The following is a 23647-nucleotide window of genomic DNA, read 5'->3' on the forward strand; positions in this document are numbered from 1 at the left end:
GGCGGCGACCATGATCCCGTATATCGCGTCGAGCGAGCTGTATCTGTGTGTGTGTGGGTGCGAAAGAGCGTGGCGTGGCGGTGGCGGCAGCGAAACGTACAATACCGAGTTAGCGTATACTGCGCACAGTATATAGGTGTATTGTTATTGTATCGCGCTCTCTCTCTCTCGCTCTCGTCAATTTTCAATGAAACATCGGTAAACTTCTGTTTATTCCGGAGTAGCTGCATAATACTACGTTTTATACGTTACGAGCGGCTATTTTTAGCTGCACACACACACACAGAGCATTATATATCCTTGTATGTGTGGCGTCAATGGATTTTCCGTATATAATAAACCATATCGCGCATCGATCGATGCCTGCGCCTGCCCGCCTGCTGTTGATGCTCGCTCGTTTTATTTTCACTCGCGCGAATCGGAGGGCAGTTTTAATATAATTGACTTTGCGGTGTATGTTTGTGCGTAGGTCGCGGCGATGACGTTGACGATGATGAACTTTTTTGACGAACGTCGTCGTAGGCTGTGTGCATCGGGGCTAAGTAAATAGAGTATCGAGTACTTTTCCTAACTGCACGTTGTGTTATATATACGTTCGTTTCTTCTCTCGCTCGCTCGCTTCGATTTGCTCCATTAACATTGACATTATTTCCATTCGAGTACTTTTCCAAGAGCGCACGCGCTCTGCTTCTCCTTTCCTTTTTTTGTAATTTAAAAATAATTAATTAACTTCTTTCTATTTCGTTTAATTAGCGATTGATTTTGAATTTAACTTTGTAGTTCTTCTATGTAGTGCTGAAGTTTCACAGACTGTCTGTGTTACTGCGAGAGACGTAAACGCAGTATTATCGGGATGCTCGGCTGTGCTCCGTCCGAATGAACTTGACTGCAACTGTACAAATGCATGTTTTGGAAGAGTTAAGTTGATATCGTCGCTTTTATTTGAGTCTTTATGAATTAAAAATTACATTTACATAAAACCATTAGAATGATACATATGTAATAAATATACAGTAAAACTTCTATAATTGGAAGTCCACTATATTTTAATATATATAAAATCTAACAACGTAACTTATCACATTATCGTATAAAATTTGCTGCTATACCTTTTAGTCGATGCTGAGTCGTGCTGGCGGTAGCATACAAAATTGCAGCAAGTTTTTGTATCCGTTCATGTATTGTTCATTATGCTCTGTTAAAATAATAAAAAAAATTGCCTTAATTAAAAAAAAAAAAAGAAAGGAAAAATTGCCATTTATTTCTTGCATCTCGGTGTCGAAGTTAATTCACGTGCGGAATTTCGTTGATACACACGAACGGTCGAAAGCTTAATAATTATATATTATACTTCAAGAATCGAAGAAAAATATACGGGAGCTGCTGCAGCGATTCAATTGGACTTGCATCGCGCCACCAGCAAGAGAGTGACGAGGCCCAGAGCCATGGACGCCGCGCACACAGCTGCGAGCGTGTCTCGATTGTAATGAGGGCAGAGCAGTTTGTCGAAGCATCTCCTGCAAAAGTCGAGCGTGAATCATGCGTTTCATTTTCCGTTATTAAATGTGTTATTTAAAAAGCACAGAAAGCATTAGTAACTCACAACTTCTCGATGAGTATGACGACGAGTCCGGTGATGACCTTGTCGAGGAACGTCACCACGGAGTAGACCATGGCGCTGCTCTCGGTCCTCGGGCCGATCAGCTCGGCCGTGATGGACAGCGCGGTGACCATCGTGATGGAGCTCGCCGCGCCGATGAGGATGGCGACGACGTACAGTATCGCCACGTGGCTGCCGGCGATCTCGACCACCAGCGCTGCCACGACGCCGATCACCGCGCCCAGCAGGTAGCACAGCTGCAATCAATCACGCGAGAGACAAGACGAGAGGGATAAGTGCCACTGAAGTCGGTCGATCTACTTTATAATGTAGGAATAATGTATAAGGTATATATGCATATGGGATGTGCGTGACGAGAAGTCGATGCTCGGCTCGCTCGCACGAAGATCGAAGTTTTTGCTTATTTTATTGTAAGGTAACGGATTTCGTGGCCGCAGGGCTGTTACTTCTGCATATAATCAGCGGCCAATACATCCGTATGGTGTTTATGCGTCGAAACTTCATTTCATTCGGGACTCGAGGCTGTTTTCGTATCCAGCCTCGTCACACGATAGACAAATGCGACTACATAAATATAGCCTGTTGATTCTGTATGCAGGTGCATTATATAAAACTACATCTAACTCAAGGGAGAGAATGAAGTAAACAACTATTAGCACCCATGGGTCGTTATTTAGAACGCACACAAACAAACACGTGCGCGTGCGTGGCGTTGGCGAGTTGTTTGATTCTTTTGTATACATACGTACAAAACAGGACTTCCATTTTGGGTACCGATCAAAGGAGATAAAAGGCGCGCGCGGAGAAGAATAAAAGGATTATTTGGCCGTCTCGGGTCTGCGCGAGAGCGAAGTTGTTTTTCACCAGCAGTAGCGGGGAGTGCATTGACACCAAAAGATCGGTATTTTATTTTTGAAGTTGCGTTGTTGACGTTGGCGAACTTCAAGGTCGGTCGACGCCTGCGCGCACGATTCTCTCAATCTCTATATCTCTCGCATGCATATAGTATATGGTACTTTTATTTTAGTGACTTCGAATGCGCGGCGGCGGCAGTGGCGGCTGCCTGCAGCTTTCGCGTGTGCCACACCATAAGTCACTTTATCGAAGTTCTCGGTAAATAACTTCAGGTATGCGCGCTCGCTCTTGACTTCGATATGTATTAAAGCGTGTGCAGGAACACAACAACAACAACAACAACAACCGGATGAGGGAGAAATCGGCACAAGCCGTCTCGTCGTCTCTTTCTCCCTCTTATTTACTTCATATAAGATCGCGAGAAAAGCCTATACGGAGCTCATTTCGAGACGAAGATATACACTTAATTCTTCAAAGAAAACAAAAAAGAAGAATAAAGAAAAAGAAACGAAGAGAACGAACGAAGTTGTGGCATCTTCTCTCTGTCTCTCTGTCTCGTGCCGTGAGCGTTTGTGTGCAAATTATCCCCCAAAATGTGCAAATGAACGAGCAATCATCGCCATCGGTTTCCGTGCCTCGTAGCCCTTTTTTTTTTTTTTTGCTTACTTACCACCAACTTCCTCGCTTTTTAGCCTGCCGCGCGCGCGTCACGTCACGAAAACATGTTTGCGTGCCGAAAGGGCACAATAACAACGTCAGCAGTCACAACAACAACAACAACAACAACAATAATAATAACAACAACAACGTGGAGCAAAAAGCGCGGGAAGGGACTTCTCTGAAGCTCATATTTAATATATACCGCCCCGAGGCACAAACACACGCACGCATACTACGTGTATACGGATCTCGTGCGAAATAATCGTGCGAGCTGTATTTATAAGTAAAACGAATGTCGGACGAAGTCAAAAAGTGAAGTTCAGCCCATGAGCTATACACGCACGTTTATGTGTACGGTGGCGTCACGAGACAAATAATCTCACTCACTCTCGCCCGGGTGGTTTCTGCGCTGCACTGTATGCAGCGGCGGACAACCACAAAATGAATAATTACGACTAATTAGCGTCTCAATCCACGCGTACGTGTCTCTCTACAACTGCATGTATAACTTCGGGTTTCCTCCTCTCCTTTAGTGCACATCGCCGTCCCGCCATGGGAAGATCAATTGCAGCACTGTGTTGTACGTATATCTGTCTGGCTCACGCTCTCTATGGCATTATATGTGTTGTTCTTCAAAATGAAAATAAAAAAGGCGGGTAAAAGGGCCGCGCGCTCCAAGAATAATATGCGATTATCAATTGTTTCTGTTGCTGCGCGTCACCCCCACTCGCCGCCGACATACGAAGCTCACGACTGAAGATCGCGTGACTTCGCACCGACGCTCCGAAGTGTATACAGCATATACAACGACGAAAAATGAACCTATACGCACGCAATTTCGTTATATAAAGTCACACGAAGCTCTGTACTCGCGCGCGTCAAGTCTACATGCTTGGATAATACATTTCGAAGAAGAAGAAGAAGAAGAAGAAGCTCGCCGCGTCGCTTGTTGCGCCTTGTTTTTCAAAGCCGCTTTAATGTGAGAGCAGAAGCTATATAGCGAGCGAGCGACTTCTGCGCGGCGCTTCGCTGCTCGCAAAATAATAAAGGAGGAAAAAAGAGAGAGAGAGAGTGAAGTTCTCTATGCAGAACTTCGCGTTTATAAGCGCGCGTTATTTATAAATTCCGCCCCAAAACTGCCTTTATATAGTATGGTCTCGCGCGATGCGAGTGCTTGTGCGCGGCGTGTATTCGCTGTATCAGATATTATAACTTTTGTGACTTCAACCGTGAACTTTAATGCTATGCTATGTATGCGTCGGGAGCCTCGTATATGAATACGTATATACGAATAAATACGCATGCATGGCCGAGTGCGCGCGCCCGTTTGTGTTTATAAACGGCGAATCGCCCTGCCGCCGCCGACGAGCTTGGCACTTTCGATTTTAATCATTCAGAGGATATATTTGGGTCCATTTCGGGAGGGAGAGGGCGACGAGGAGGAGGTTTGAAGTTAAAAGGAAGCTCGCGGCGTACGGGCGCGCGCGAGAAAGAAGGAGGGAGGGTACGTATACAAGCTCGAAAAAAAAAAAAACGACGACGACGAAGTTGACGCGCGAAAACGAGAGACGATTTCGCGCGCGCGCGAGAGAGCGAAGTTTTGGATATATTTGCTATTTTTGAAGGGAGACGGAGGGAAAGAGAGAGAGAAAGAGAGGAGGAAGTTGACAGCACTTCACACTCGCTTATTATATGAGAGCTGACTCGTGAACGAAGTCTAAGGAGGCGTTTCTCGAGTGCATCTTTCGCCCGCTGTGTTCAGCGCGATACGTGCATGTTTTTGTTTTACGCACTTCGCGCGCGCGCGTCTGCTGCCAGTCAATCCATCTGTTAAGTTTACTTCGTTATTTTATTTTTTTTATTTTTTTTATTTTTTTTTTGTTTCAATCGCAAAAATCTGTAGCAGGATTTTCTTCGCTGTAAAAAGCGCGCGAAACACAAGCGCAGTACGTTGGTATAAACACACGGCTCGCGTGTATGTTTAATAATAAAGTCATAAATTCAACTCGAACGTGTAAGCGCGCGAGCGACTCCGTATGGTAGTTTTAATACATATCGATTTATTTATCCCTCATCGGTTGTTGTTTTTGTTATTCTTTTTTTCCTTCTTTTTTTTTCCTTCATCGAGATCCAAAAACCGATACCAGTGTACGAATAATTTTTTCAACTCGCTCGCCTTTCATACACACAGACACATGCATGCGCAGCGCACGCGAATTATCTGATCGTCCGAACAAATTCAAACGAATTTATTGGTTTTCGTAAACTACTAAAAGCTGCGCGCACACCTCGTTTTCTCCCGCGCGCATCCGGTTTTGAGTAAAACCAATTTTTTTGTTTTCGTTATTTTTTTTCCTTCATCGAGTAGTCTCACCGCGACGACCTTAATTACGTTCGCATGATTTTTATTATTTATTACTTCATATTCTCCTTTTTTTTGTTGCAACATTTTCCAGACGTGCAAAACGAAACAAAAAAAAAATAACGAAGCAAGAAGTTGAAATTCCTCGTTGCGTTAAGTGTATAAATAAAAAAGCTTCCGATTATACGCACTTGCAGCTATAAATCATCAGCTCCGAGGTATAAAAAAGTCCATTTACGCGATATATATATAATATACAAAACTACATCTAGCTCTCCTTCGCCTATACTCGCGCATATTATACGGAGTGATCGTGCGGCGTGGGTATACACAACGCGAGCTATTTCGCCGCAAAACTACTCTCCTACGTATACATACTACAGCATTATATATACATCGTCGCGTGCGCAGCTCGCAGCTACAAAGTTAACGCGCGCGCGCGAGCCCGCGTGAGTGTTGAAGCCACCCCAATAGCATATACTTCATTTATACTTCACCCTTTTCTTCGTTTGGTATATAAATATATTATTATTATACGGTTGCTCGCTGTGCTGTATGTGCAATATGTGCTTCGCGCGTGCAGCGCACGTGTTCCGGGAATCCTGGAGCGCGCGAGTCGATTAATTGCCATAGACAGAGTAGTAGTAGCGCCGAGAGAAGTTTAAAAATATAACACGCGCGCCTCGCACTGCGAGCGGGCCCCGCTTATATATACAGTATGGGGCTGTACATTTACACTGCAGCGGTGCAATACACAACGCAACGTCCGCGTGCGCGCGTTGTTAGGATTTAATTGGTCGAGTACGCGCGCGGCATTATCAGGGAATAATTTGCACTTGGCCATATATACATAATATATATAAAAGAGCTTTGCACGCTGCGAGCGCCGAATGATAGAATGGACTGTGCGTGTGCGAGAGTCTCGAATATACGTACGATTTATGCAACGCGTTTTCTACTCTACTTACCGCTGCTCCAGTGCAGATCGCGCGCAGGTGTGTGTGAGTGTATACGCGCAAGTTTAATACGGCCCTCTTCATTTTTTTTTATCTCTCTCACGTATACTCTTGTTTAGTCTTGGTTTGTTAGTTTTAAGCTCCCTTATTATGTAGACTTAATTCGATTGTATGTGTGTATACGATCGTGCGCGCGCGCGCTTTCGTTTGAAATTTATTTTCAATTTGTATTATGGCCGACATTTTAATGAATAGTAGAGGATAATTAGCGGCCATCCGAAAGTTGTAATCGTAAATTATTCAATATCTCGTGTGCTGTTCGCGAGGGCTTTACACAGCAGATTTCGTGTCTGTCTGATATACGAATGTATAATATTAGGGACGTAGCTATACGCGTGTGTATATCGAAGCTACGCATACGTATCTGATATAATACAAACTGGAAACGAGCAAAAAAAGGGACTATTCGAGAAATACTCAATTTAATTACTCGTTAGGTAGTAAGTATACCAAAAATACAAGAAAAAAAAACGGTATGCATAGGGAGGTAATGTTTGCCTACGTGAAATTCCACTCTTCAGTTGATCGGGGTATATGTGTGTTTATCATGCCGCTTGGCAGCGTGCTTATTAATACTGCCATTGAATAATGAAACTACAAAGTGAGCTACGATTAATATCGCGCGAAATGCCAACCATCGCTGAAACGCGCCGGGTAATACGCGTTGAGCCGTCGACTTTGCAGCTCTTTGCAGCATGAACGTCTGTGTCTGCGTGTGTGTGTGCTTGTGTATAATATATTGCGATATATAGTGGTGGTGGCGCGTTTTGTGGCGTGAGTACTTCACATATAGAGCTACAAACGAGCTACCTCTCTTTTCGCTTCCTTATGTGTGTATAATACCTGCACAACAGATTACACACACGCGCGAGCTCATTTAATACGCGCATACAAATATATATACGTATCGCGAACGGCCTATAACACACACACACACGTAATTAAGGATATTAATTGACTCGAAAAAAACTATCACATGTACATTTATCAGCTGGAAGATTATGGCCGCGTGATTATATACAATGAGTAGTCCATAGGGCGTATTATATGTATGTACCCGCGTATACATCTATTTTCCGTTTAAACGAAGTCGAAGCTTTATGTATATGAGTGATTCTGTGAAAATGTCCTTATGATTCGAGGCTAAAATTACGATTGAAATTGTTTTCAGTTGACGCATATATAATGGACATTGATTCGATTGTTCATTGAGGTTCTAGAAACATTGATACACTGAATAGGGCAACAATTTTTTAAGCGACTCAATTAATAATTTGCTTCATTTTACTTAAAAAATGTATTCATTTTTCAAATTTGAACATCGATTTTACGTGGATAAAATTTTCAATTATCATCTGAAAGTCTCATACATAAAATTATATACATTTTATACATTGATTAAATTGACATTTGTGAGCGATGCACTGTATCGATGTGTTTTTTTTTAGAATACTTTTTGTAGAGTATTTCTTTCCGTTAGTATCCTACGAATGTGTGATATCACTTATTTTGTTTTACATGTTCCAAATCTAATAATAAGCAAGATTTGGAAGCTCTTTATGCATATTTAACACAAAACTGTTACTAATTTTTCCATGATGCATTATGATGCTTTATACATCAGAACCATACTTTTTAAATTTTTATCTTTACCAAACATTGCACAAATACTACTTTACAGTGAATTCGCTACTAAGTCGAGCAGTAGTCGACAACGAGTATTTGCTACTCGCTTCATAATTTCTTGGAATGTCGTTGAATAAGTTATTGAAATAACTTACTAATTTTTTCATTAAACCTAATAATCATCGGTCCTCAATTTTCTTTGGTAAAAATAATCACGCGTGTAAGTTACATTATAACTCTTACATTACGTCCAGCTCGTGCCTCATTTTTCGCTACCATAATGATTTTAAAGGTTTCACGCGGATCTCCTCTTCACTAGTATCTTTAATTTTACTTATTGTTCTATTCAAAAGATGATTCTTCATCTGCTCCTTGCTGTGGAGCGTTTTGCACTTCACTACCATTGGTTTTTCGCAACAATTGTGCTAGATCATCTTCGTTTACACGCTTGAACAAATCGAATAAATCGTCGTCACTCATAACTCCCGCCAATCTGCGGCAAACTGTGTAAGGCAAATGCAATTTATAATAATCGGTTTCGAGAAGATCGGCTGCGATCAAAGTCAAATGTGGCTTTATCAAAATGTTTGCAATGTGTCTTTTTGCAAAAATGTTGAGGAACGCACTAGCGCACTCTAAACGGTCCATCGCTGGGGTAAGCCAATATTCGATACTTTTTACTATCGAGTAACCTTTATTGTAGTTCATTTGACAAAGTTGATAAAGGGAGACGTCTTTGGTTATTTTGATGCCTTTCAATTTATCAACTTCTTCCATCCACTCATCAATCTGTTCTATATCGGGTCGAAAGTCATGATGGTGAGATGGCACTCTCGGTCTTAAATTGTGGCATCGTTGTAGCAAATAATCCATAGCTTCTTCTTTAATACAAAACCCAAATTCCAAAAAAAAATATATTTTTTTGATAATTTCAAAGTAGAGTAGTACATTTAGTTCTTCATCCGCTAAAAATAAATAAATAAATAAATACATAAAAATAATTCAACTATATGTGAGTTAAAGTTACTCTATTGGAAAAATTCAATGCCATACCGGTCTCTTCGCCGATCAGGTAGTCCATATCATTTCCTCGGACCATCATCCAACATTTCATCATTCTGTATCTGGTGAGCAAGTCCAATTCGTATTCTTCCGACCGCAACAATTCCACAATCTCGATAATGTTCAGAGTAAAAGGATAGCACTTCATCTCGAGCGACGAGAAATTCCCACCGAACATTCGATCCTGGTCCAGATTGTCCAGACTCGCGCTCCTTTTCAGCAAATTCTTCGCGAGACTCGCGTCCAAACGAGCGATCGCCACCTGTAACGGAGTGTCACCATGACGGTCGAGCGCCTCGAGGTAGGCTCCTCTTTCGACGAGCAGCTTGACCACCTCGTCCACCGGTTCTCTGTAGTCGCAGTAGCTCAAGCCTGAGGCGCAGTCGCACCTACACGGCCGAGCGAGCGCGTGCAGAGGCGTCGACCCGTCCAGCCGATCCCGCCCGTTTGGATCGGCACCGTGATCCAGCAAAATTTCCACGATTTTCGTCCGTGCGTGCTGCGCGGCGACGTGCAGCGGCGAACACGGGTACGTGTCGATGTTGACGTCCGCAGGCTGCGCTTCCACGAGCAGATTCACCGAGGCTGAGAGACCCGCCATGCAGGCCCCGTGCAAGTACGTGTAGCCGTGATTGTCTCGGTAGTTTCTGATGCTTCTGAGACGTAGCTCCGTTCCCGAGGGAGTTTGAAGCTCGACCCCTCGTTCCGTATCCAAGAGATACACAATGACGTCGAAGACGTCCTCTTTCGTATGGAAGGACTCGGTTGATTCCAATTTTTCAACCAAATAATGCAGAGCGGACTTGCCGTCTTCGAACATAAACTCGTGTATGTTGAAACTGCTCTGTCCGATCAATTGCATCCTCTCGAGCTGTTTTATTATTTGCAAGTAGTTTTCTTCGAGGGAAAATTTGAGAAAAAATATTTTGTCTTCGTCACTCGGAAACAGGACTGTGGAAGTCATTAAATCTCTCAAAATTTTACCCTCTAATCGATTGTTAGCACGCACACGTTTTTTGTATAATTGACAAAAAACCTTTCGTCTGGCATCCATTTCGCTGTTGCTTTCCAAACGATGCACAAGGCGTGCAAGTGCTAAAGTCTTGCGTGCCCAAATATTTGCCGCATCGGCATCCATTTTGGATTGAATTGTCAATAAACTCGACGAATTTACACGAAACAATTTCAATCACTGATTATCGAGCACGTCTATCTATAGAAAGTTTTGAGTTACTGGCTCTATTGACAAACATCGAAAAACTGAGATGTGATGACAGCGCGGCGAGAGCCCAGAGGCGAGGGCGCTGCCAGACTCTACCCGATGCCGAATTAGAATAGGAGGTGGAGTTATACACTTTCTATTAGATATATTTCACAAGTTCACAAACCACTGATGTGCTGGGATTATTCTTTAAAGCTCTATCGACGCTCGTGCCACCATAGCATTTACGTACCACGGCAAAATATCGCGGGCCAGTCAGACATGGAAACGTCACATTTGACACAAGACGCCCAAACAACGAAAAACGAGCACAGCTTTATGTGGTCTTCGCCTGTTTTTCTGTGTAGCTTAAATTTAATTCAATAACATTCTCAAAACATGCTATCAAATTTTTAAGTTATAAATTTTAACAGAACGAAACTAATTTATTATTATTATATCAATGAAGAAATGATTTGATCAAAGATAAATGATATTTGAGATAAGTAAGATGACTTGTGACATCTCATATCTAATGAGTAGGGCAGTGTGGTGGCGCTATTGCTCGAGACGTCGGTATCGTTTTAATCCCAACTGTCGAGGTCGAACTTAAGGAGGTACCTCCGTCGAAGAATTACAAAACGGAATCAAACCAAATTATGCGAACATGCTCATTTTTATAATAGGAATGCACTGTTAAAATTTGGTGTAATTTCACTACTTAGTTTAATAGGTATGAGTAAAACATTTTAACATTGTTTCTGATGCAAATGGCGATAATTTTGGCATATCTCATAATTTACAAAACGGATTTGCGTGAAACTTTTTGAGCCCTTCAATGAACTATCACAGTACCTCGTGTTAAAGTTTTGTAAACTTTCACTACACGAGTACTGAGCAATTAATTGAAAACTATATATGAATGCCCATTCTAGTGATATTCAGTGTAAATCTCGGGCGTCAGTAAACGAGCGACATAACCTGCATACAAAAGCTAATCAATGTAGTATGCGAAATTGCTAACAACGAGCAGACGCGCCTGCCTAGGGACTTTTTTAGTTAGGTTAGTTCTAGTTATTTCTATCATACGAGCGACTACGAAAACTTGACTAGAGTAGTAGTCGGAGGTACCTCCTTAACCCACGTCCACTGCCCGAACAATAAATTGACTAGCGTGTTATCCGTAGAAACCTATCAAATTTTGCACAAATTTTGTTTTAATTTTGTTACGAATTATAATTACGGACAAATGAGACATTAAAATTTGATTCAAAAATAAGAGTTGCTATGAGTATTTTTCAGTATATCTCTCGGTTTTTATGAACATGGTTGTTTTTTAAGTATTCTTATCAGTGTAACAATGAGCAAATTCAATTATTTTTTATCCGAATAAAAAGGTGTTCGAAGTCAATGTCGAATCAAAAGTGTTTAAAATCGTTCAAAAACTACTCGTGAATTTTCAATTAATTTTTTCGTTAAAACGTTTAGGGTTATTCAAAATCGAATGCAGTATTTGATTTACTTAAATGTCCTGAAAAATATTGAAAAATTTCACTAATATTCAGTTATTTAAAATGTATCCAGGACCTCAATGAACAATAATTAACGTTGATGACTCTCAAATTTTTAGAATTTTTTTTTACAGAATCGCTCATATATTGTACTGTGAGCGATCGCAAAAGGGGAATCCTACTGTGCGCGCAGGACACGTGGATTATACATATACACGTATATACAGACATATATTTCGCCCTTTTTCCACGCTGCAGTTGTACAGTAGCTGCAACAGATATTAGTGCGGCTCACAGTGGGTAGTTTCCTTTCTGTCTCTCTCTCGTAGCTTCAGCAGCAGTCGCTCGTATCCAATTGCGTGCCCAGTCAAGTTCTCATCGCCGCTTAATTTTTTTCCTTTTTTTTTTCGTCGTTGTTGCTCGCTCGTCGTGATAAAAACTTCAATTATACACTGTTCGAGCTCTTCGCGTGTGCGCGTACATCACGCTAAATTTATATATACAATATATATGCGATATATATAAAATGCATTATAGGTGCTATGTACGCGCCGCGCGCGAACTTCACACTGTGCGCGTACTTATACGGCTCGGCGATGTTCATATATTATCGTCGTTATTGTTGTTGTTATTCGCGGCGCCTCGTGGCGCACATATTACGTACAGGTGTGGATTATAATGCGAAATTGCATATAATCTGTATTATAAAGCTTCCGATGCGCACGCTGCAACGTAGATATATATGCGTTTAATGCCGAACCTTTCGTAGCATCGTTGAAAATTGTAAAATGTTCATAATGTTACGTGTAAGTACGCGCGGCCGTGTAATTAAGCTCATCACATAATCTCAATGTGCTGCACACACGCGGGCCATTCGTGCGATAATGAATTTCTTTCTCTCTCTCTCTTTTTCTTTTCCTCGTGTGCATTATATAGACACTCGAATCGAGGATGCGAAGGAAAGAGAGAGAGAGAGAACGATAAGCTCTTCGGAACGAGAGGAAAAAAATATAACGTACTCGACGGCTATAGGGAAGAAAAAAAAAGAGAAGAAACTACAACATTCGCGACTCGATTAAATTAATTGCATCGCTCGGCTTAACGCAATTGTAGCGCAGGCCATGCCGCGCGTTAATTGCAGCACATCGAAAATGATCGTTCCCTATATACCGCGCCATGCTGCGCTGCGCGCTGCATTATCATCCTCATTATCATCGTCATCATCATCATCATTATTATTGTACCTTAGCGCCGCACGAGCGATTGATGTACTTGATGAGCATGGCCGTGGCGAAGGAGGCGCAGTACGAGACCAGTGGCACCGTGGCGAGGGCCTGACGGCCGCCCTCGTCCACCTCCTCGATGTAGAGCGGCAGATAGACCGTGGCCAGGGTGATGAACAGCCGACTGGCCACGTAGAGCATCGCGACGGTGGCCAGGACGTTGGTCTGGATGGAGGATTTGCGTCGCTGCTGGGGCGGTCCGATGGAGGTCTGCGCGGCGCTGGTGAAGAGACCGGCGCCCTCGACCGGCGATATGGCCGCGGCCTCGACGCTCGACGGCGTCGTGGCTTTGCTGGACGAGCCGCCGTTGCGGCCCGTGTAAGCTTCCAGGAGGCGAGCGTTGAGGAACGCGTGGAACAGGATGGAAGCCACGACACCGAGTAGGGTGATCACCACGGCGATGTTCTGCGAGAAAATAAAAAAGAGGGTTAATTATAATATAAAAAGAAATACTTTTTTATCGATACTCACGCGGAACCGAAATCGATCGATCGGCCCGAGCCTGACGCCGTCGATGAAGCTGCTCGGCAGCACGATCCAGGTCACGACGAAGACGATGACCGCAGCGCCGACCTGAGCCGAGTACCTGTTGATCACGCATTTGTTATATAATATCACATTATTATACATATTAAAAATTAAATACCGGCGCGTCTCGCAATCATTATCATTATGTACAGCTTTGTACATAGCAGGTGAGAGAGAGCTGATATTCGTGTCATAATGCAATAATATTCGCTGCGGTGTAAAGCCGCCGCGTATCGCACGAGCGTAAACATAGAAACAAATAGCTCGATTTTCGCCGCGCGCTCTGTTATTACTACACACACACAAACTCGTGCACACACAAACGGCTTTCAATTAAAAGGAAAAAAATCCTATCATCGCTTTATGATTCAATTTGTATATTAAACCGTAATAACAGGTTGTTTCTCGCGCGCTGTATTACACGGCGTGTGTGTGTGTATGATACTGCTATACGGTAACGCTATGTAATTTGACTGGGTATTATACGGACCTCATAATACATTTATATACAAAACACATAGTCCGCCGCGGTTCCTTATCAGCCGGCTACGATCTCGCTCTTATTACGCCGCGTATGTAATACCCATCTTTTTTGATATTATAAATCGACGTTGATCGCGTCCGCGTCTTTATTATCGTCATTACACGTGGTTTAATTTGATAGAAAAAAAAACAAGCGAGAAAACAACGATCCGGTAGCGAGCATTATATATGTATATAGCAAACCTAAGAGCGGTGAGCTCGGCCCTGAGGGCCGACGAGCTCGTCAGCGCGGGTATCATGGACAGGTGCGATATCTGCACCGCTGCCCAGCCCGTCTGAAAGAGGATGATGCTGAGCACGTAGACGAACATGGTGAGGCCGCTGTTGGGATTGCGCACGAAGCTGCCGAATATCAGCGGGAACGACAGGGTGACCATGACGCTGCCCACCACGTGCCAGGCCTTCTTCTTGGCGTACTTGTCGACGAGTATACCGAACACGGGCGTCATCAGGGCGTCCACCACTTGGCCTGCATTCGTTCCGAAGGGTCAAGCGTCACATCGTCATTGAGATTTTTCATATAATTTATTATGCGGGTGATTTATGCGGGGGTAGGAAGGAGGGGATACATGCCCAGTAGCAGAAGCGAGCCGGCCGTGATGGGTCTGAACAGGGCCACCCGCTGCAGAAAGATGAGCGTGTAGGAGAACCACATGGCGGCGACGAGATCGTTGAACACGTGGCCGAGGGCGTAAGCCGTGCGGGTCGTCAGGCTCATCGACTTTTCGACCAGCGGCTGTCGCTCGTTGGCCGTGGCATCGCCGCCACCGCCGCCGCTACTTTTCGCCAGTGCTTTCGGCATGATGCTGCTGCTGCTGCTGCTGAAGATCTCTCCTGCTTCCACGGTATTTCGACGATGATTCCCAGTGAGCCTTCTTCTGATTATCCAGCCTCTACATCGGAATCTATATCGAAGGCAAGAAGAAGAGAAATAAATCGTGAAATTTTGTTTTTTTCGCGTCAAGCCGTAAGTCAATTCGGACGACATTGTATATAATATATAAATGGGCTTATACAGTTATAATGAGATGCCTGCGCGGACCCGCTGATTCTCGAGAAACATAGTTGCGAAACGCGTATATCGTATATAACTTGTTTCTTGTATTTTGCTACTTCTTCGAGGCCAAAAGCGTGAATTATGGTTTCGAGATTCTACGCGCGATCTACTTCCGTTGCGCGCAGTTGTACGAGCCATAGCTCTATAGCTTTATTGGGAGGAAAAAAAATGCGTCGCGTCTAGCGCGTTTAATCTCATTTATTTATTTACTTACATTAAAATGCGATTATTTAATTTTCCTATCGGGCTAACGATTATGCGCGAATCGATTCGATCGCTGAAAGAAAGAAGAAACGATTGTTTAGCGACTTTTCTGTAAATTGTATATACATCGGAGCTCCACTTCCGCTGCAGCAGCGGCAGTGGCTAACGTGCGTTAATAAGTATAAGAATCTCATTTGAGCAACACAATTGCGCACCGCCCGTAAGCAATGTATGCGCCCGCGCGTGTGTGTGTGTGTGCGTAAGTATGCGCAAAGTATCGTTTAGCCGAAGATACAACGTACTTTACACGCGCGAAACACAGCAGCGCGTTTGTACGTATTATGCGAGCAGAGAGGATGAAAAAGAAGCAAAGAAGAAGCAGAAAAAGGAAAAAAAAAAAAAGAAACATACAGCACACACACATAGAGTAACAGACAGCGAGGTAACAAGACCAGCTGCGCAAAATATTATATGTGGGTCTCATTACGCAAGTTTACTCTTAAAGCACTTCCTCGTTGCTTCCTCCTTTTATATGTATCCTACTATGTATACACACCTATCGTATGGGCGGCAGGGTGTATGTATGTGCCGCTTATATACATACTTTGCTTTTCACCTGCCTCGTGCGCGGCGCATTGCAGTTCGGATCATTTGTGTGTGTCTGTGTTGCTTTGCATTACAGGACGAGTAAATAAAATATAAAAAAACATGGATTAATCGTTAATGGCGACCGATGTTTCGGGTACTGTATTACAATGTGTGTGTTTGTCGTTCTCCTTACTTACGCGAGGGATAATTTGGACGTTCGATCGAATAGATACGCGCGATAAATACCGCTCTCGAGAATGGCAATTTACACATTTTAAATTAACTCGCCGAAAGACTTGACCCGATCGTATACACCGCGATGAAGAAAAAAAAATTCGGGCGAGAATCGCTCGTGTGTACATAATATCTATACTGCTACTATGCAGCAGCAGCGAGACTGGCGTAATCCGTGAGCAGATGCCTCCGCTTTATATCGTCATTCAATCGAATCTCGTTTTGAGAAAGAGACAGAGAGAGAGAAAGGATATACACGTTTACCCTTGTAAACGTCGCTTCTTTTTTCTCCTTTATATTTCGTATTATATATACGTCGTCTCTGCGGTTCGACAGGAAATTAATGCTAATTTTGTCTAGTCTCGACGCGTCTCATGTGTACCCTGTAGGTATTGAACAAGAATAAAATTTTTTTGCTTTCGAGGGGTACGTAAGATGCGAGCGACCCGATAAACGTGAAAATTCAGAAGTTACAAAAAAAAAAAAAAAATACATGAAAAATATACCGTCGATGCACGATCGGCCGAGTAGTATACTCACAGGAATATTTTCAACAGTCTGAACGCCATATTGATGGCGAAAAGGTGTCGCACACCTACGAGCTGATAACTCGTGCACGCGGAAAAGTTCCGGACCGGCCGGAATCAGTCACCACGGCCAGCCGTGGCTGCGACGCACCTCGACTCGTACTTATTACTTTTCAAAACTCGAATCATGTCAAATACACTTTATAACTCAACACCATCCGAGATCGGTAAGAGAAATAAAAAACAACTACGACGAAAATCCAGAACGATCGGAAGAATATCAACACACACACACAGCTCGTCGATCGCATATACCGATCGTCGCGTTCGCGAGCGCTCGACTGGAAAAATCATCGCGAGTTGAGATCTGTCCCGCGGCGTGCAATCCATAAAAAGCTCGAACAGCAGCTGTGGGTGTTGCAGCAATGACTCTCCGCGAGCGCACAGCCTCTTTTTCTCTCTCTCTCTCTCTCTCTCTGTCTCGCTTCTATATACTGCCGATCTCTGTGTGTATATTTATTTATGTGTGTGTATTATATAGCTCTGTGTATTACGATGTGTATAGCGAACAGCGCTGCGACGATTGTGTATAATGCGATATGTCCTTTCACCAACCGCATCGCGGCGGCGGCGGCTACATTGCAGAGATATATGAAATTGCGCCGATCACGCAATCAGGCAGGTACGTTGTCGTCTCGGGCTGTGTACTACATCGGCGACGACGTCGATGAGAATCAAAGTATCTCGTATCTCTACATTCTAAACTATTATTGTCTATTTGTTTAGAAAAAAATAGTATATTACTGCCCTAGGCCGCGAAAAACAGAAAAGTCCCAGGGCACGTGTAATTAGTGGCCGAGGCGAAGCCGAGTTCCCGTTTTGCGCAGCGGCCGGGAAGTAGGCCCTTTCGGGCCGCTGGTATGAAAAATTTTTTTTTGTATTCTTTCCCCTACGACTTTGTTTCGGACGTTCTCCACAGTGTCTCTTTGTCAAGTTCATCGTCGATTTCTAAATATCGTGTTATGTGCACGCACGCATAGCTTAACGTCGTGCGCGCCCGCATGCCGGAGTCGTGTGTGCCCCGAAGGTCGTTGCTACCAAGCCGCGTCTTCGTCGACGTCGGTCGCCGCGGAAGTTTAAATCTGCGAAATCGTACAAGTGACGTCGCGCGAGCTTACTAAATATATAGATATAACGTTAAAGCACTGTTACATGTTTATGGGGATTTTAGAAACAGCTTTTACAACTCCCCAGTACACAGTCGAGTCTGTATAGAGTATGCATAAAGGTCGGATCGGTAACAACGGTCGCGCGTCGTTTATGCGTGATATGCGCGCGAGTCAATATTTTTATATCGAATATTCTAATAAAAATCAACCTATATGGTCAAGTGGTATTCTAATCGCGTGTATCGATTTTGAACAAACTATCATTTTGCTGTCAAAGTTTTTACATTATATGCCTCGAGGAAAGTTTGCGATTAAAACCATAATGCAAAAAACTGGTTGTAATGGATCTCTGAAATCATTTCACTCGATCTCGGTCAATCATTTTCTATCTATAAAGTATGCAACGAACTGATTTGTGGTCGCCCAGTTACGACGACGTGATTTTCCCGACATTTTCCAATGGACGAACAAAGCTCGATATTAATATTGATGGCAAACCAAATATCAGTGGGCCAAAAACTGAAAGTACTGAATCGCGTAAACTCGATTATATGACGAAAAAAATAGCAGTGCACCAGCGCGTGTTCATTCGTCGATACGATAATTGTACAAAAGCCCAAGTGTTACGAAAAGCGCGTAAAGGGATACGAGCGAGCGCGCGGCCAACCTCGACTCGAGGCTAGGTATATTTTTTCACGCGGCTCCGCCTGCATAACGCCATAGCGATCGCGTTAATAACGCCTGACTCGAGCCTGCCTGTATCGCGTAATGAGACCGATATTTTCTTCGCTAATAATGTTTTTGTACTATTGGTTCTATGAACGATGGTCGCTGCTGTTCACCGAAAAAAATCTGCCCCACGAAACGAAATGACCATCCCCAAAGGTTCGAAATTCATGATGAATACTTTTTTTCCTCTAAAATTATCTATCACGGATACGCGATTATCGATTTGGGATCAGTGGAAAAAAGAATTAGTCACGGTTTCGATTCTTCCGTATACCTGTAGCAAAACCGAAAGCTTCGAAAAAATTGCTCCGCTTCAACTATATCTACATCTATAATGTCCGAATCCAATACAAAAATGAATTACTAGAAAATCCTGAATCTTATAATTAACAAAACTCACCACATGATTTCTTGGACTATCACAAAATTAATTGCACTGGTTGTCGTCGATAACAATTGGACAAAGTCGAACTTTTTTTCGATGAAAAGTATCCGATCGTCGAGTCCAACGGGGCGGCAAATACAGCAACAACAGGAGTTTTACGTTCGACGCGACTATTCTTCGTGCACTGCTGCGTCTAAAGTCGTCGCCGTCGGTGGGTGCACACAGTGAAAATCCACGGCCGAAGGTGCAGTGCGGTGGTCGACTACGACGACGACGACTATGATATGACAACGTAGGTATAACGGCGTCGGCGGCGGCCAGCCGCGCGCACACCGTCGTCCGCACGTAATATATAACACACTCACACAAGAGATCGGTAATTCGAGCCCTCCGCGAGAAATGCGAGCGCGTGTCAATGCGTGTACGTGTATAACTGCTATGAATACAAGTACACACGCACACACGCAGGTACACACATTTAGTGTACGGTCAAACACCATCCGCAGTTGTGTGTGTGCGTGTGTGTATTACTTATATACCTATGTGCATGGATGAATCGATACTCACCGGTGCGTTCCGTTCTTATACGGACTCTCCGATTTTTTACTTCTCTTCTCTATTTACTCTAGACGCTGTGTGTGCGTACTGTGCATGCATGTGTAGTAGTATATGCTTCTCTTGTCCGATGGCCTCGTATACGAGAATATGAGTCGCGTTGATTATATCGAGGAATTGAGTGGAATAATCCATGGTAGATTTGGCTGTAAAAAATGTTTCACATTTTGCATTTCTATAAAAATAAATCATTGTTGTTTCAAAAAACAATTTGATAATTTTGAAGTATATGTCGTTGATCTTACTCTAAATTGTACACTGTGAAGATGATAATAATTTTCATAGTTCTTACATAAATGCCTTATTTCATATATGCCCATTGATCTGAAATGTTTATATTACTTGTTAATGGATTTAATAGATTAAAGTTAATTATTACAATTCAGACGATTTACATGGCGAAATTTTATTAAAAAATGTATCAACAAAAAATAGATTTGTTTGCTTAGAATTGAATTCAAGCATATTTATAAAAATAATATCGATTTTGACTTTTGGTAATTTATGTCTACCTTATACTTATACTTAAGAATTTAAAAAACAATGCATTAACCGACAATTAAGCTAAATTAAGTTTGTTAATGACTTTTAATGTAACTCATGGTAACCTTTTTGTTCTGATCACCAGATGGGCTACTCCTAAACTAATTAAAACGAAAACTCTTTTCTCTAAGTAAAAAAAATCTTTTCTATCCTATTTTTAGCTCACATTAAATTGTGCCCTCACGCATACAGCTTTTTTTGATGGTACAAAAGTTTTTTACATTCATATTCTAAAAAACATTAAAATTTATCTGTTTACTATCTATTAATAATCAATGCAGTAACATAAAAATAGTAGCAAGTAAATTAATAATTTAGTTTTTTTAATACTAATAAACCATTAAGTAACAATTTAATATCATTGATAAGTAATTTCTGGAATGCCTAATGAAGTATTTTTCATTGAAATGATAGCTTTGCTATATAATATTTAAAAGAATTGAATGACTAATATGCACTTTGTCTTATCAGACTTTCTTAAAAAATATATACAAAACTTTACATACTCTACTCTCGAAGTATATAAAATATTCTTTTCTTTTAGTATTAAATCATGACGATTGAAGTAGAGTACAGTTCTTTTTTGGTTATCACATTGAGTTCTTGATAGTTATTTTTCATGATGATTCCTTCTCAATAAATTGTTCTCTGAAAGATGCAGCAAACTCGCCTCCATCAAATTGTCTCAAGTGAATCTAACACAAAATAATAAACTAATATTAATATTTTGAGTATGGATGAAATGAATGATTCTTAGATATTGATGATGATACCTGCAAATGTAAATTTACTTCTGCTGGTCTACTCAAGTAAGGAAAATTACCACCATTTTTTAAATGTGCTAGTTTAGCATTTGGGTAAGATTTGTACATATCTTCTCTGACATCATTGGATAGGGCATATTCATCAAAAACGTCGATTATTGTAATGGGTAGATGGCGTATTTTTTCAGTTTGAACGGACGAATTTATACAATTGATGGTCAACCTTGATGCTAAATCTTGTTGAGAGAGGCTGTCCAGCTGTAATTTTATTATTAAGTTATTCATACAAGAACATTCAAAAATCTAAGTTTTTGAGTGAATTAGTTATGTTTTACCCTTTCAACCATGAAGTCAATAGCATCAACAATTTCATTATCTACTTTATCAGTTCTAAAATTACCCATAACCATTTTTTTAAGAACCAATGATGGCAAGATCCAAAACCTGTAAAAACATTCATAAATTATCGTTTACAAATAAATAAAGTTAAGAGGTACTTTGAAAAATATTTTCAATTTACTTACATGCCAGCAGAGTCATGGTAACTGAAAATTGATGTATCCAAAAAAGTATTACACAAAATTAGCGAAGCTACTCTTGAACTTTGAGTATCATATTCAGCAAATTTCTGAGCAAGAAAGCCACCTGTCACAGAGTGAAAACTATTAATAAAATATATTTTGACTTGAAATATCTCCTTAGCAAAAGTTTGAACAAATGAAATTATATTTTCTCTTACAGCTTTTAAAAAATCAGACTTATTTTGAAAAAAGTTACCCACCTAATGAAGCACCAAACAGATGAACTTTTTTTAATTGCAAATAATCCAAAAGTCTTCTGAAACCATTGCACCATTCTTTAACATCCCAATAAACAGGAGGTTCAACCTAAATGAAAAGAAAATTAATGAATGAATTGAAAATTAAAAAGATAATGAATAAGAATTTTGAATAATTAATATTTAATAAGAAGAGTTATATAAACTTACAGCAATAACTCTGTATCCTTTAGCAGACAGCCCTAAGATTTGCTTGAAGTAAATATCAGCTGTTCCGCTTACTGGAGGAAGGCACACTAGAGGACATTTGATTGACTTTGGACTTGAATCATAGACTTTCCACCCCTAAAAAAATTTCAATATTTTTAAATTTTATTTTTATTTAAATTATCTTAACTGTATAGTTTTTAAACTTATAATTATAAAAATAGAATAATAAAAATAAAATCATTAAGCAATTTAATCTAAACATGTATACCTACACAAAACTTGTTTCCAAGATTTACTCATTTACTTATTTCAATTAAGCGTGTACTATCAATTCATATTGATTACATAACTAACACCAAGAAAAAAAACATTGAACTCTTTGCAGAATTAATTAAAGAAGATACATATTCATGCTGCTAAATACAGTGTTAATCCAATTATAATGCTGGATTTTAAAAATAAGCATATTGACGTACAAAGTACCTTAAAAAAGATTTTAAATTGGCAAAATACTAATTACAAATATAAGTTAAATATTTGCAATGAGTTTACAACGTAGCAGTATGTAACTCTTTGCTAATTGTTGTTCATTTCAACGCCTCAAAGAATATTCTGATATTCTTATGTAAGAAAATGCTACATGAGTGTATAATAAAACTACTTTACCAATATGAAAGAATATGAACTTTAATATTCTCATACATTCAGTCATCATTGTGTGATCAATTATAAATTATCAAAAAATTGTAATACCAAATTTTTGTTAAAAAATGATGAATTAATCTTTAAAACATTACTGATTACAATCAAACTACATACTAGAGAACACAACAAGCTGCTAACCTTCAAACCATCGGAGTCAACGACTATCTTTCTCAGCGGTATGGAACTGCGAAAACTCTGATACTCTCTGGATTTGGATAACTCGCTCGTAGTGATGGGCAACATTTTCATACTTTTCTCCTGAGTTTTCTTCCAATCTTGCGATGGCTGTGTGTGCTGTCCGTAACCCTCCTCGCTGCACTGAACAAACTATCGAGAATATTAAACTCTTTTACCGTTAGAAAAAATGAGTTATAATGTCGCTCGTCGTCGAAGCGATGACTCGTTTTTGCAAGTACGATTACCACATCCTTTCGCGAGGCGATAAGAAGCACACAACACAACGGTGTCGTCGATCGTGTGCTTTGCTCGAGCTAGGGAGCGAAGAAAAAAAGACGAGAGACACGCGATGCCTTTTTGCACGACGCGAGCCGTGTTTGTTTACACCAAGTGCCAGAAGCCGACAGCAGCAGTGTTATTGTTCTCCGCGCGAGGCATCGGAGTAGTATCATTGGCTAGCAGCACTCACGGACGCACAACACAAACACCAAAGCCGGCAACACACACATACACGCATCGTCTTCGCGCTCTTATCGAGAGGCTTTCCGGGAAGGCAAACCTTTATAAATAATAACCACTCGATTTTTCAACAATCGAACAAACAATGCACGATTTGTATAACGAAACTCCGTTTATCTGCACGTTCGACGTGCGAATGCGAGCTTGCCATAATGTATAACGATCTTGGGAGTCG

The 23647-nt window shown here is 41.3% G+C and overlaps 3 protein-coding genes across 4 annotated transcripts; all 3 read right to left on the reverse strand.

The window, feature by feature from the left end:
* Positions 1 to 1088: 1088 nt before the first annotated feature.
* LOC106653700 (major facilitator superfamily domain-containing protein 12-like) lies at positions 1089 to 20910 on the reverse strand. Its single transcript, XM_023457838.1, has 9 exons — positions 20826 to 20910; positions 20022 to 20100; positions 19729 to 19922; positions 14842 to 15173; positions 14452 to 14737; positions 13669 to 13783; positions 13159 to 13602; positions 1604 to 1857; positions 1089 to 1517 (listed from the first exon to the last, which is right to left on the reverse strand). The coding sequence occupies exons 4-9, from the start codon at positions 15068 to 15070 to the stop codon at positions 1394 to 1396; spliced, it is 1452 nt and encodes a 483-aa protein (XP_023313606.1). The 5' UTR covers positions 15071 to 15173; positions 19729 to 19922; positions 20022 to 20100; positions 20826 to 20910; the 3' UTR covers positions 1089 to 1393.
* LOC111693358 lies at positions 7884 to 10405 on the reverse strand. Its single transcript, XM_023457834.1, has 2 exons — positions 9194 to 10405; positions 7884 to 9105 (listed from the first exon to the last, which is right to left on the reverse strand). The coding sequence occupies exons 1-2, from the start codon at positions 10338 to 10340 to the stop codon at positions 8483 to 8485; spliced, it is 1770 nt and encodes a 589-aa protein (XP_023313602.1). The 5' UTR covers positions 10341 to 10405; the 3' UTR covers positions 7884 to 8482.
* LOC106653701 (maspardin-like) lies at positions 20162 to 23607 on the reverse strand. 2 transcript variants are annotated; one of them, XM_014373234.2, is made up of 8 exons: positions 23199 to 23607; positions 22915 to 23103; positions 22072 to 22206; positions 21865 to 21970; positions 21608 to 21728; positions 21419 to 21527; positions 21093 to 21341; positions 20162 to 21014 (listed from the first exon to the last, which is right to left on the reverse strand). In XM_014373234.2, exons 2-8 carry the CDS (start codon positions 23023 to 23025, stop codon positions 20937 to 20939), a joined length of 909 nt encoding a protein of 302 aa, XP_014228720.1. In that variant the 5' UTR covers positions 23026 to 23103; positions 23199 to 23607; the 3' UTR covers positions 20162 to 20936. The 2 variants fall into 2 exon arrangements, with proteins under 2 accessions (XP_014228720.1, XP_023313605.1); XM_023457837.1 differs by having other exon boundaries at positions 22915 to 23607.
* Positions 23608 to 23647: the final 40 nt, after the last annotated feature.

This window comes from Trichogramma pretiosum, unplaced genomic scaffold (assembly GCF_000599845.2).
Source record: "Trichogramma pretiosum strain Unisexual culture from Peru unplaced genomic scaffold, Tpre_2.0 scaffold21, whole genome shotgun sequence".
NCBI classification, from domain to species: Eukaryota; Metazoa; Arthropoda; class Insecta; order Hymenoptera; family Trichogrammatidae; genus Trichogramma; species Trichogramma pretiosum.

Excerpts from the sequence above, each read along its gene's own strand:
- LOC106653700 (XM_023457838.1), bottom strand. The coding sequence starts at position 15,070 with ATGCCGAAAGCACTGGCGAAAAGTAGCGGCGGCGGTGGCGGCGATGCC. Across the intron at positions 1,858-13,158 it reads ATCGCTCGTGCGGCGCTAAG|CTGTGCTACCTGCTGGGCGC; the intron begins GTACAATAATAA and ends GATTGATTGCAG. Across the intron at positions 1,518-1,603 it reads GTCATACTCATCGAGAAGTT|GAGATGCTTCGACAAACTGC; the intron begins GTGAGTTACTAA and ends CGACTTTTGCAG.
- LOC111693358 (XM_023457834.1), bottom strand. The coding sequence starts at position 10,340 with ATGGATGCCGATGCGGCAAATATTTGGGCACGCAAGACTTTAGCACTT. Across the intron at positions 9,106-9,193 it reads CCTGATCGGCGAAGAGACCG|CGGATGAAGAACTAAATGTA; the intron begins GTATGGCATTGA and ends ATTTATTTTTAG.
- LOC106653701 (XM_014373234.2), bottom strand. The coding sequence starts at position 23,025 with ATGAAAATGTTGCCCATCACTACGAGCGAGTTATCCAAATCCAGAGAG. Across the intron at positions 21,729-21,864 it reads TCTGTTTGGTGCTTCATTAG|GTGGCTTTCTTGCTCAGAAA; the intron begins GTGGGTAACTTT and ends ACTCTGTGACAG. Across the intron at positions 21,015-21,092 it reads AAGTAAATTTACATTTGCAG|ATTCACTTGAGACAATTTGA; the intron begins GTATCATCATCA and ends ATTTTGTGTTAG.